At 61.2% G+C, this 12,456-nt stretch overlaps 2 protein-coding genes and 1 long non-coding RNA gene across 6 annotated transcripts; 2 read left to right on the forward strand and 1 right to left on the reverse strand.

Annotated features, from left to right (window-relative positions):
• Positions 1 to 33: 33 nt before the first annotated feature.
• Positions 34 to 6,947, forward strand: TRMT1 (tRNA methyltransferase 1). 3 transcript variants are annotated; one of them, XM_082729843.1, is made up of 17 exons: positions 34 to 135; positions 349 to 633; positions 721 to 776; positions 965 to 1,167; positions 1,333 to 1,520; positions 2,617 to 2,732; positions 2,813 to 2,925; positions 3,705 to 3,853; positions 4,033 to 4,119; positions 4,201 to 4,270; positions 4,353 to 4,487; positions 4,583 to 4,668; positions 4,973 to 5,081; positions 5,167 to 5,243; positions 6,241 to 6,360; positions 6,452 to 6,581; positions 6,774 to 6,947. In XM_082729843.1, the coding sequence occupies exons 2-17, from the start codon at positions 374 to 376 to the stop codon at positions 6,921 to 6,923; spliced, it is 2,049 nt and encodes a 682-aa protein (XP_082585969.1). In that variant the 5' UTR covers positions 34 to 135; positions 349 to 373; the 3' UTR covers positions 6,924 to 6,947. The 3 variants fall into 3 exon arrangements, with proteins under 3 accessions (XP_082585969.1, XP_082585971.1, XP_082585970.1); XM_082729845.1 differs by having other exon boundaries at positions 430 to 633; positions 1,025 to 1,167; XM_082729844.1 differs by having other exon boundaries at positions 38 to 135; positions 1,025 to 1,167.
• Positions 5,904 to 8,925, reverse strand: LOC309864518. The gene is made up of 3 exons (XR_014311586.1): positions 8,789 to 8,925; positions 7,573 to 7,743; positions 5,904 to 6,562 (listed from the first exon to the last, which is right to left on the reverse strand). It is a non-coding gene; the product is annotated as an uncharacterized lncRNA (long non-coding RNA).
• A 220-nt stretch (positions 8,926 to 9,145) lies between these two features.
• On the forward strand, positions 9,146 to 12,374 carry LYL1 (LYL1 basic helix-loop-helix family member). 2 transcript variants are annotated; one of them, XM_082730033.1, is made up of 4 exons: positions 9,146 to 9,283; positions 10,265 to 10,617; positions 10,701 to 10,792; positions 11,631 to 12,374. In XM_082730033.1, exons 2-4 carry the CDS (start codon positions 10,286 to 10,288, stop codon positions 12,044 to 12,046), a joined length of 840 nt encoding a protein of 279 aa, XP_082586159.1. In that variant the 5' UTR covers positions 9,146 to 9,283; positions 10,265 to 10,285; the 3' UTR covers positions 12,047 to 12,374. The 2 variants fall into 2 exon arrangements, with proteins under 2 accessions (XP_082586159.1, XP_082586158.1); XM_082730032.1 differs by having other exon boundaries at positions 9,164 to 9,283; positions 10,247 to 10,617.
• The last annotated feature ends 82 nt before the right edge of the window (positions 12,375 to 12,456 follow it).

Genomic DNA, 12,456 nt, shown 5'->3' on the forward strand with positions numbered 1-12,456 from the left:
CTGTAGGTAGCACCACTGATTGGCTAACATCTATCATATGACCTGCCCTCCCACTGTGCCAACATGGCGACGCCCAGGTCCTAATCCGGGAAACGTGCACCCAGACTAATTCGGTCCTCTGCACCTCGAGAGAGGGTGAGAAAGGCGTGGGCGACGCGGGGAACGATACAGGTCGGGGTTGGGCCAGCTCGAAGGCTTCTGGCTTCTCAGAGGCCGGTCTCCCGAAAATGGGGTGTGGTGTCACCTTACCGAGGCCGCAGGGTCTTCTGAAACTTTATCGATGTATAGGCCACCTGGCTCGCGGACACGGCTCTCTGATGCTCTTCCTGTGCCCCCCCCCCGAAACAGGCTTGGCGGGCAGAGGCTTCCGCGGATGTCCCGTGCGAGAATCGTTCTGTGGCTAAGATTGACTCTTCGCCCCGCCTGCAGTCTCTATAGAGCCCGGTTTATGGAGGAACAGACGCAAGGGCTACGGAATCCGGGCGAAATGGAGAACGGGACCGAGCCTTGCGGAGAAGAGTGCGCATCCGAGGCTCAGGAGACCACGGTCACCGAGGGGGCCGCCAAGATAGCCTTCCCCAGCGCCAACGAAGTCTTCTACAACCCAGTGCAGGAGTTTAACCGGGACCTGACGTGAGCAAGGGCCTGGGGTCAGCTTGGCAGAGGGCAGTGGAACTGCAAGGATGAGGGGGTTGTAAGCTAACCCTCCATCTCCTGCAGATGTGCTGTGATCACCGAGTTCGCTCGCGTTCAGCTTGCGGCCAAAGGAATCCAGAGTGAGTCGAGGTCCAGTCTCCTGGTGGGCGGGGGTCACACCGAGCTTTCTCCCTGCCCCGCCTCCTTTCCCTTAAAGTCCTGAAATGCTCCAGCCACACAGCAGGCCCTGGCCTCGTTTCCTTCAGGCTTTCCCCAGGGGCTTTGAGAAAGATTTTCTTCCCTGAATCTTCTGTTTCCTGAGAAATAGGGGGAGCTTTCTCAGGGGGAGCTTCACTATCCCCTGACTTGTGCTTCTGGGTGGCTGCAGTCAAGGTGCCAGGTGAGAAGGACGTGCAAAAGGTGGTCGTGGACTTGTCAGAGCAAGAGGAGGAAAACGCTGAACTGAAAGAGGGTGCAAACCTGGCCCCAGGAGACCAACCTCGAACAGCTGCCGTGGGGGAGATCTGCGAGGTGGGGCCTGAGCACAGGAGGTGGCACCCCCAGAGTCCTCCAGTAACGGAGCAAGGAAGGCTCCTGTGGCGGAAGAGCTGTAGGAAGTGGGTGGTGGGGGCTCCTTGGGGCCCAGCGGAGGATGGAGGGATCCATGTGAGCGGGGCTTCCTGGTTACCCCAACAGGAAGGCCTTCGAGTGCTGGAGGGTCTGGCAGCCTCGGGCCTCCGTTCCATTCGCTTTGCACGAGAGGTGCCTGGGCTCCAGTCTGTGGTTGCCAACGATGCCTCTGCCCGAGCCGTGGATCTCATACGCCGCAACGTGCAGCTCAACGGTGTGGCCCACCTGGTGCATCCCAGGCAGGCAGACGCCCGGTAGGTTTGGGGCAGCTGAGCCTGATGGCTGGCAGGCGCATGCTAGAACAAGGCTGCCTGGTCTCAAATCCTAAGTCTGTCATATTCTTCCTGTGTGACCTCGGGAGGGTGCCTTAGTCTCTCTGAGCCCCAGTTTCCCAGTCTGTAAAATGAGAACATTAGTATTACAGGAGTTGTAATACTAATGCTGTGTTGATTAAATGAGATAATGCTGTGTAGCCAGAAGTGTGGCATCATGATTGCCGATTTAGACTCCCAACCTCTGGTATTTCTACTCATTCAGATGCACTAGGGGCACCAGTGCAGGCGCAGATATCCGGTCTACCCTGTGCCAGGCAGCAGGAAACAAAACGGACAAAATCCCTGACCTTGGGGCATTCATATTCTAATTCTGGGGCCATTCAAACAACCGGCATTTTGTAGAGCCCACCAGCTAAGAATGATTTTGCATTTTTAAAGGGTTAAAAAGGGTACCAGTTGCAGCCCACAAAGCCTCAAATGTTTACTATCTGACCCTTTACAGAAAACAAAAAAGTCTTTGCTATGAAAATCGTTTGCTTTCCTGGTTGTATTGAAAGCTGATAGGAGGGTCGCCTGGGTTGGCTAGGTCAATTAAGTGTTAAGTGCGGGGCCTCTGGATCCCAGGGTTTGGGGAAAGAGCCTTGCCTCGGGCTCCCTGCTCAGCGGGGAGTCTGCTTTTCTCTTCCCTCTGCCCGGCTCCAGCTGGGGTAGGGCAGAGAGGGCTGGAGGAAGGTGGTGGGCTACAGTTTTAGGCTACACAAGATGGGAGAGTTTGTGTTTGGTCACTTACAAAGGGAGCTATCATTCCAAATCCATATTTGATTACATGAGTTAATAGAGCTATAAGCTGCTTGAAACGCGGCTGGCTGTCCTTACTGCCACTGCTACACAGGAGTCCACCAAGGCCCAAGGAGGAAGAGTCATGAAGTTAGCAAATGGGCCAGCCAGGATCTGAACAGAGGCAGCTGGCCCCTCGGTCCGGGCCGGAACGGTCGCACCGAGTGAGAGAACACGCGTACGGGACTGAGCAGGTCCCTGGGGCAGGGTGCTGAGGACCTGGCCTTCTCACTCCCAGGATGCTGATGTACCAGCACCAGAAGGCGTCAGAGCGGTTTGATGTCATCGACCTGGACCCCTACGGCAGCCCTGCCCCCTTCTTGGATGCTGCTGTGCAGGCCGTGAGTGAAGGAGGTGAGGCCACGCTGCTGCAGGGGTGGAGAGCCTGGCTCGAGGTGCTGCAAGAGTCCTCACGGCTCGGGCCCCCCTCACAGGGCTGCTGTGCGTGACGTGCACGGACATGGCAGTGCTGGCGGGCAACAGCGGGGAGACGTGCTACAGCAAGTACGGGGCCATGGCCCTCAAGAGTCGCGCCTGCCACGAGATGGTGAGGGCGCTCCCCGGCCTCTGCCACCCCCTGCAGCCGCTTAGCTTCCTCCCGATAGGTCCCAAGGCATGGATGACACGCATGTCTACAACCAGTGCAGCCCTAAAGAGCCAGGGCTGCCAGTTCTGGTCATCTCGGGGGGCTGGGGTGTTGCCCGGGGTAGGAACCGGTGCTTCGGTCATTTTTTCCCCCCAGTATCGTCTGTTTTTAACAATTTTCCAAAATTGCTTTTTAAGGCAGTTTTCAGGTCTGGGTCTGGCTTTGGGCTCACATCCTAACTTTGCCGGTGTCTTTGGACAACTAATCCCCTCTTTCCGAGCCTCGGTTTTTGCATCTGTGCAATGAGCATGATGGTGGGTGATGGGTTGGCGCGGGGATTCGAGAAGGCAGGGGCTGCCTGTGGGTGGCCATGGGCTGGAAAGGAGGATGGCTTGTCTTTGTTCCTTAAGGGTTCTGTCATCAGGTCAGTCTGGGAGCTGGAACACTGGTCTTTGGAGCACATCGTACAGCTCAGGGCCCGCGCGGTCAATGATAATCAGAATACACTGGGCTCAGGGGCCCGAGCACCCCTTAATTGTGTGGTACCCAAAGGGCCCTAAAGAGACACAGACTGTCCCGATTTTGTAGATGAGGGAACTGAGACATTCCCTTGGCAAGGGTTATGCCGCCAGGACATGGGGGACTGGGCTTGGGCCTGAGGGGGTTGTGAGCCTCCAGGGTAGCGGGGAGGCCATGGTGGGGGCGCAGCTGATGGCCGAAGCCCATTTCCCACCCCCCAGGCCCTGAGGATCGTCCTGCACAGCTTGGACCTCCGAGCCAACTGCTACCAACGCTTCGTGGTGCCGTTGCTCAGTGTCAGTGCTGACTTCTATGTGCGTGTTTTTGTCCGTGTCTTCACTGGCCAGGCCAAGGTCAAAGCCTCAGCCAGGTTAGTCTGGGGCAAGGAAGAGTGACGGATGGAAGAAGGCAACAGGACATTTTGGGGTTTGGGGGGGTCATGCTCCCGCCCCATAAAAAGGGGTCTGATGGGGATGAAGTTAGCCTGAGGGAGGCGTCGGGGTGTGGTGATCATGCTGGGAACTTAGGGGTGCCCCTGCTCCCCAACAGCAAGCAGGCACTCGTATTCCAGTGCGTGGGCTGTGGGACCTTCCACCTTCAGCGCCTTGGCAAAGCGTCAGGAGCCTCTGGGGGCCGGTGAGCAAGAGGGAGCCGGGTAGGAAGGTGAAGACGGGGCATCCCAGGGTCACTGCCTGCCAACCACTCCGCTCTCTGCAGGGTCAAGTTCTCTGCAGCCTGCGGTCCCCCTGTCGCCCCCGAGTGTGAGCACTGTGGGCAGCGACACCAGGTGAGGCAGGGCAGGGAAACAAGGCGGGCACTGGGGTCGCGGCTGTCTTGACCCCTCCCCTCCGGCTGCTGTGTGTCTGTAGCTTGGCGGTCCCCTGTGGGCAGAGCCCATCCATGACCTGGACTTCGTGGGGCGTGTCCTAGAGGCTGTGAGCACCAACCCCGGCCGCTTTCACACCGCAGAGCGGATCCGGGGGGTCCTGAGCGTCATCACTGAGGTGGGGGCCAGGCCGGGGTGCGGATGGGGGTTCCCCGCCTATACCTGGCCATCCCTCCAACGTCTGCCCCATATCCACCCTGTTGTCACTCGCAGGAGCTCCCGGATGTGCCTCTCTACTACACGCTGGACCAGCTGAGCAGTACCATCCGCTGTAGCACGCCCAGCCTCCTGCAGCTGCGGTGAGCATCCCCCAGGCATGGGGCCTGCGCCTGACCTCGGGGCCACTGGGCAGGTGCAGCCCCTCTCAGACCAGGGTCTCCCGAGAAACGGAGACTCAGCATGCCCGTGTGCAGGTGCTGAGAGCAGGGCACGGAGGCCATCAGCCTTGGCAAGGGGGATGGGCTTATGGTTCAATAACCGGCCTCACACAAGCCACGGAAACACCGCGAACCATTCAGCTGCACCAGTCCCATCGAAGGGGCGCAGCTCCCCACCCGAACCTGCCCCTGCCCCCAGCCAACCGCGGCCCCTCTTGGTCTCCAGGTCGGCCCTTCTCCACGCTGGCTTCCGGGTCTCCCTCTCCCATGCCTGTAAGAACGCCGTGAAGACAGATGCCCCCTCTTCCGCCCTCTGGGACATCATGCGCTGCTGGGTGAGGGCTGGCCTGGCCGGAGTGGGGATGGGAGCGCCAGACAGTCAGGCCCAACGTCCCCTGATCTCTGAGCTTTTCCTCCCAGGAAAAGGAGTGTCCGGTGAAACGGGAGCGCCTGTCCGAGACCAGCCCGGCCTTCCGCATTCTCAGTGTGGAGCCCAGGTATGGGCTCTGCCAGGGCTGCCGGGAGGCAGGAGAAGCTCCCGTGTGCGCTGACAACACGGATGCCCCCCCCCCAACCCCATGCTCATTCAAGTAGGATCCAGAATCTTCCCACTTGCCCTCCCCTTCTGCCCCCACCCTGGTCTGGCCGCATCACTGCCCACCTACCCCAGAGCTGTCATCTCTGTCCCGGTCCCCTGGCCGCCCCGCTTGCCCCTGCCCCATGCCCAGCAGCCAAGGTAGCACCTGTGAGCCCGAGTCCGCTCCCCCTGTGACTTCCACCGCACTCACTAGTACACGCCCGGCACCACCTGGCTGCGATCTCCTTTGGCCTCCTTTGTCCCCTTCTCCCCAGCCCCCTCCCTCTGGACCGGGCCTCCTCGCTCAGACTCTGCCAGGCACAGCGTTTACGAGAGCTGTTCTCTCTGCCTGCAGTGCCTGTCCCCAGGTCCCCTGATGGCGCTTCCCTCCCCCCCCTTCACTCTGCCCTGCATGCCTTTCCCCGCCCCTACCCCTGGGTCCCCTGCTCTGCTTGTTTCAAAACTCTTGTACCCAAACACATTGTGATTTCCTTGTTTCTGGTTCATACCGTTGTCTCATGCACTAGAACACTGGCTTTGCAAATGGCAGATTTTAGGCACACAGTAGGCCCTTGATAACTTTATTATTTTTTTTTAAAGATTTTATTTCTTTATTTGAAAGACAGAGATTACAAGTAGGCAGAGAGGCAGGCAGGGAGAGAGGAGGAAGCAGGCTCCCCTCCCCGCTGAGCAGAGAGCCCGATGTGGGGCTCGATCCCAGGACCCTGGGACCATGACCTGAGCCGAAGGCAGATGCTTTAACCCACTGAGCCACCCAGGCACCCCTTGATAACTGTTTATTAAATGGCTGGGGCACCTGAGTCTTCCCGAGGCACGTGGCACCGCACCGAGGTTGGCGGGCCGTCTGTGCTCACCCGCGGGCACCTGCCCCTCAGCCCCGACTCCTGCCTTCCCAGGCTGCAGGCCAACTTCACCATCCGGGAGGATGCCAACCCCAGCTCCCGCCAGCGAGGACTCAAGCGCTTCCAGGCTAATCCTGAGGCCAACTGGGGCCCCCGGCCCCGCGCCCGGCCAGGGTGAGTGAGAGTGTTGTGACGGTGGGGCTTGTCCAGGGCAGGGGCAATGCAAAGGCCAAATGGGGTCCCAGCTCCTCCTCTCCCTGCACAGGGGCAAGGCAGCTGGCGGAGCTATGGAGGAGAGACGCAGGCTGCACCAGAATAAGAGAAAGGAGCCAGCAGAGGACCCAGTCCAGCGGGCTGCCCGGCTCAAGACATTTCCCTGTAAAAGATTCAAGGAGGTGAGGCACCCCTACTTCCCCCTGCAGCACCCAGGGATCCCCCTCCCAGCAAGAGGTCAAGGCCAAGGGGCAGGTGGGTCTGGGAGACCTGGGACAGGCGAGATGTGGAAGTGAGTTCCCCATCCAGGAAAAGGACCCAGCAGAGGCTGCTGAGCTCTGAGCCAGGCTTCACATACCCCATCCTCCCACCAGGGCACCTGTCAACACGGGGACCAGTGCTGCTACTCCCACAGCTCCCCAGCACCCGAGGATACTGCTGACGAGGACCCCGGTGACTGTCCAGAGACTCCTTACCAGAACCCGCCTGGGCCTGGCATGGCCACTGGTCCAGGAGTAGACTGAGCTAATAAAGAGACGTCATCCCTTCGACTGTCATTTGTCTGAATGAGAAGGCCGCTTGGGGTCTGTCCATCTTGGGGGCCCTGCCTGTCTCTCCAACTGACACGTCTGGAGACGCTTCCTCTCTCCGTCTTTTTTTTTTTTTTTTAAGATTTTTTTTATTTACTTGACAGACGGAGATCACAAGCAGGCAGAGAGGCAGGCAGAGAGAGAGGAGGAAGCAGGCTCCCCGCTGAGCAGAGAGCCCAATATGGGGCTCAATCCCAGGACCCCAGGATCATGACTTGAGTGGAAAGCAGAGGCTTTAACCCACTGAGCCACCCAGGTGCCCCTCTGTCCGTCTTTTTTAACTGCCTGGAGAGCCCTGGGATTCTGGGGGTTTATCCCTGCCTGACTGAAGTGTCCGTCTTTCTCTCTGGGGTGTTCTGTCTCGGAGGCGCGCCTGGCCGGACTATCTGCAGCAGGAAGCCCTGGGCCACCCCATTGCTGGTCCCTGCAGTTCCCGATGCGGCCACGGGGCGGCAGCCGTGTGCTTGTGCCCTTGGAGCCTTTACCCCGCCCCCTCCACTACCCGCCCCCCGCCCCCCGCCCCACGCACACACACTGCTGGTCCTGCGGATGCAGACCCGCTCTCCAGTCACCCAACCCCTACCCTGACCCGCGTCGCCGCCTGGTTCTCTGGCGGAGCTCCCCACGGGGCCGCGGGGGCGGAAGCCGGACCGGAACCAGGCGCCTTGTGCATCCGCTCCAGGCCAGGTGCTTCCTGCTCTGCGGCCCCTCGGGCGAGCGCACTGAGGCCGGCAGGCCTACTGCTTCCCCTCGCCTGCAGGACGGAGGGTTAGGAGGGTTAGAAGGGTTAGCAACGTTAACGGAGAGCCTTAGGGCACAGCCCCCACCCCCAAGTGGTAGCTGTGGGGCCTTCCCAGACACCTTTCTCTTTGCTTCAACCCCATCTGTAAAATGACCCTAATCCTAGAACCTTACTTGCAGGGGATCATCAGTGAACGCACAGGCTCAGAGGAGCCCCTGGTGGGGCTGCTGGATCGTTGGTGGTGGCCTGGTTCCCCGGCTCTACCAGATTCCTGGGAGGGCGGTGGTGTCATTGGGGCAGCTTCTGCTGTCACCCAGATACATCTGAGGCAAAAGCCTGACTGGCCCCAGTGGGAGAGCCCTGGAGGAGGGGAGTCTCGTCCCTGCTAGGAAGCTAGCCGGGAAGCTAGCTAGTCCGGGAGGACCCCCGCTTTGGTGAGGCCAGGCCGGTGAGGAGCTCCACCCCCACTCCCAGATACTTGCCCAACGCCTCTTTATCACTGTCCTCCCCTGCACCCCCAAAGTGGCCTATGACGGGGGAGGAGGGCCAGAGGCCACCAGGCTGGGGCTCTGTGCTCCCTCCTGTGGCCTAGAAGATCTGCATCCTGTGGGGGAAACGTCAGGGACACCTATTGTGAACTTGGCCAGCCCTGGCACCCTAGGAAGTCTCTCCCAGAGGTGGTACTTCCTCTCATCCTCCTGGGCCTGAAAAGGTGGTGTGGACAGCAGGCCTGGGGGCCCAGGACACTGGCCGCCGCTGGACGCCCAAAAGCAGGCCGTAGGAACTGCCCTCCTGCCAGTGCCCCTAACCGGGGTGGGGGTGGTGCACAGCCCCAGAGGGGTGGCGTAAAAAGAGGAACCAAGCAGGGTGAGGAGAGGAGGAGCAGGAGAGGGCCCCTGGTCACGAGGCCCCCGCTCAGCCGGAAGGGGCTCTTCTCCACCCCCATCAGCACGGACACTTGGGCCAGGGCTGTTCAAAGCCGGGGAGGCAAAACCCGAGCGATACTGGAGGCCGCACCTTCCCTGCCTCAGTTTCCCCTCTGCGTGCAGCTGCGTACCTCACTCCCAGCTGTGTAGTGGGTCGGGGTCCTCAGAGGTCCCGGGGGACCGCTCCGTCCCTCGCCGGCCGGGGGCGGAGCTGTGAGGCCAGCGTTCGGAGATCCCCGCCCGCCGGTTTCCTCCGGGGTCAGCCCGGCTCCTTATCAGGCGCGGCCAGTCGGCCAGGCTCTTATCTGTGCCGGTCCAGCATCCTCCGGCGCGGCCGGGGGTGAGAGGGAGGAAACTGGGCCGCCGGGGGCGGGGAGAGGGCGGGCCGGCCGGGAGCTGCTCACTTTCCCTCGAGGGATCCACGCCGCCTTCGCCGCGGCCTTCGGGAGCCCGGGAAGAGGCGCGGCCCCGACGCCGCTGCCGGGAGGGGGCGGCAAGCTCCCAGAGGCCGTGAACGCAGAGGCCGGATCGGATCGGGGCCACGGAGCCTGGCCTGAAACCCAACCGCATCCCGACCCTGAAGGACAGAGCCAGGGCACTCACCAAACAGCAGGACCAGTGCGGGGGTAAGAGGAGAGTCCGCCTAAGGTGGGGGATCCTGGGAGTGCCTGTATTCATTTGATCATTGGTTCATTCATTCATTCATTCATTCATGGGGGCACCTCCTTAGTGGGAGTCCAGGTCAGCTTCCCCAGGGCCTATCTACCTAGGAAGAGGGGGCAGGGGAGCCAGGAGTCCCAGAAGTTGCTGGATACTCCAAGCCATGGGGCCAAAACGTTTAAGCCAGGGTGCAAAGGCGTGGGTGGCGATGGGGATAGGAAATGGGGCGTGGGGGACCTCAGGGAGGGCCAGAGAAGGGTTGGGACATGACTGTAGGTACTAGGCAGTGGGGTCAGGGTTTGGGGATCCTGGGTCAGCATTTTTTATCGCAGCGTCAGCAGTGGGGTTACAGGTCTAGTAAGGGGGATGTTTTCAGTGGGGCTGGGAGTCAATGGAGCAATTATGGGGGACTTTCAGGGTGTGATATGGAGGCAATGAGAAGAGCCCTCAGGGTCATAGCGGAGTGTCACATGGTCAGCTGAGGCGGGGTATCAGTGAAGGGTCAGAGTCCATTATAGAGGGATTCTAAGGTCACGTGATATCAATGAGGGTCTCGAGATCAGATCTGAGGGTTACAGGGTCATCCTGGGGACACAGGCTCCATCCCAGCTTCCTTCCTCACCCCTCTCTCCAGACTCCAGCCGAGAAGGGATTCTGGAATAAGGGAAATTTGTTCAGAAGCTGGGCAACTGAGGTCCTCGTGGGTCACAAATAGCTCAGAGATTGGCCCTGCTGAGCTCAGGGCCGCCCAGAGACCCGCTAGTTACCTCCGGCCCTTGTGTCACATCCTCCTCGCATGTCCTGGTGGTTTCTGAGCCCACCTGCCTTCACGCACGGAACCACCCCCCCACCACCACCCTTTCCCTCTCCTTTGAAGGCTCTGTTGGGCAAAGGGATGTGCTGGCATCTGATTCCTCCCTCCCCACTAGCTTCCTTCCCTCCCACAGGTGAGCACCCCCTCGGGGTCCATGTGCCCGCCCCAGGCCCAGGCAGAGGTGGGCCCCACCATGACTGAGAAGGCCGAAATGGTGTGTGCCCCCAGCCCAGCACCTGCTCCGCCCCCCAAGCCTGCCTCTCCTGGGCCACCGAAGGTTAAAGAGATGGGCCACCAAGGCTCCTCACCCCCAAGGCTGCCCCCTGGTGTGCCGGTGATCAGCCTGGGCCACACCAGGCCCCCAGGAGTAACCATGGCCACCACGGAGCTGAGCGCCCTGCGACCCCCACTGCTGCAGCTCTCTGCCCTGGGAACTGTCCCACCCCCCTTGGCCCTGCATTATCACCCTGACCCCTTCCTCAACAGGTCAGTGAAGGGCTGGGACCTGGGGGGAATCCAGGGCCAGGGTCCTTGCCCACAAGGCATTAGTGACCCACGACCCCTTACAGCCTCTACATTGGGCCGGCAGGAGCTTTCGGCCTCTTCCCCAGCAGCCGGCTGAAGCGGAGACCGAGCCACTGTGAGCTGGAGCTGGCTGAGGGTGAGTATGACTTTGTGTGCACAGACAGCCACCTGCCGGGACTCCTGTCTGCCGCAGGGACACATGCAGGACAGCCCACACGAGGCCTCCAGTACTCAGGTTACACCCACGTGCAAAACCGCAGACCCGCGGCCAGCCCCACACAACCACAGCCACCCAACCAGCCACCAAGAGTCGTGGCAAAATGCACCATGGCATGGGGGCCACAAGATGACAGCCCCCACTAGAAGGCACAGCCACGCAGGAAACAGCCACAGGATAAGAACCACACAAGGAACAGCCACACAACCACAGTCACTTAGGACCATGGCCCCACAAGCGTCAGCCACAGAACCACAGCCACACGACCACAACCACACGGCAACGATCAGACATGACCACAGCCGTTTAGGTATACCAGGAGTTCTCCCAAGACAGGACCACGCTGGCACCTAGGGGACCTCTCAGACCCACGGGGACCTCTCAGACCCACGTGCACCTCCAGCCACATATAGGGGCATGCTCCAGAATGAAGACCACAGGGACAGCTCCCCAGACTGACAGCCACATGTCCCTCGGAATCTCAGCTGTTGACAGGAAGGTGTGGACAGAGATACAGAAGGCCTCAGTTGTCTGCAGCAGGGACCTGTGATGTCCTCATCTTGGCTGCGGGGGGGTAGGGGGGGTGAGGCGGGTGGTGGGAGCCGTGTTGCTCACTAGCAGGGGTGATATGCCTGGGTCCTGCCCCAGCCCACCGCCTATGTGGAAGTGCCCTCCCGAGGGCTCTGGGTGCCTGAAACGTGGGCAGGAGGGGGCGCCTCCTGGGCCACGGCGCCAACCCAACCCCTCCTGTTCGCAGGGCACCAGCCCCAGAAGGTGGCCAGGCGCGTGTTCACCAACAGCCGGGAGCGCTGGCGGCAGCAGAACGTGAATGGTGCCTTCGCAGAGCTCAGGAAGCTGCTGCCAACGCACCCGCCCGACCGGAAGCTGAGCAAGAACGAGGTGCTCCGCCTGGCCATGAAATACATCGGCTTCCTGGTGCGGCTGCTGCGCGACCAGGCGGCGGCTCTGGCCGCAGGCCCCGCCCCGTCCGGGCCCCGCAAAAGACCCGCGCATCGGGGCCCCATCGATGGCGCCCGCCGCGGGCCTTGTCGTAGGGCCGAGGCCGCGGTGCGCTCGCAGCCCGCGACCCCGGCCGGCCCCGACGGCAGTCCCGACGGGGCGGCCCGACCCATCAAGACGGAACGAGCGGCCGTGAGCCCTGAGGTGCGGTGACCTCCGCAGCGTTGCTTCTGAGCCGAGGGTCACCAGGAACTCAGCCCAGGGCTGTCGAGGAAAGGGCGGATGATGCCTTGCGCCTGCTCTGGGGCGAACTTCCCCGAAGAGGGAACAGTGAGGACGTCCCCAACGGGGAAAAGGGTCCCAGGGGTCTGGAAGGGCGACTGTCGCCCCCAGGGGGCCCCCCAGCAGGCCACCTTCTTCTTCTTTTTTTTTTTTTTTTCTTTTTAAATCACCCACCAACCGCTGGAAATAGCCTTTCCCGCGTCTCCCTCCCAGGGACGAGGTGCGGGAACCAACATGGCAGACAGCTCATCGGACTAAACTGGTGCCTCTTTTTTCCGGGCTGGGGTCACCGAGAGAGGTGGGGAGGGACGGGGGAGTCTTTGCCCTTCTCACTGGCGCCC

The sequence above is a fragment of the Mustela nivalis genome (assembly GCF_964662115.1).
Source record: "Mustela nivalis genome assembly, chromosome: 1".
Classification (NCBI taxonomy): domain Eukaryota; kingdom Metazoa; phylum Chordata; class Mammalia; order Carnivora; family Mustelidae; genus Mustela; species Mustela nivalis.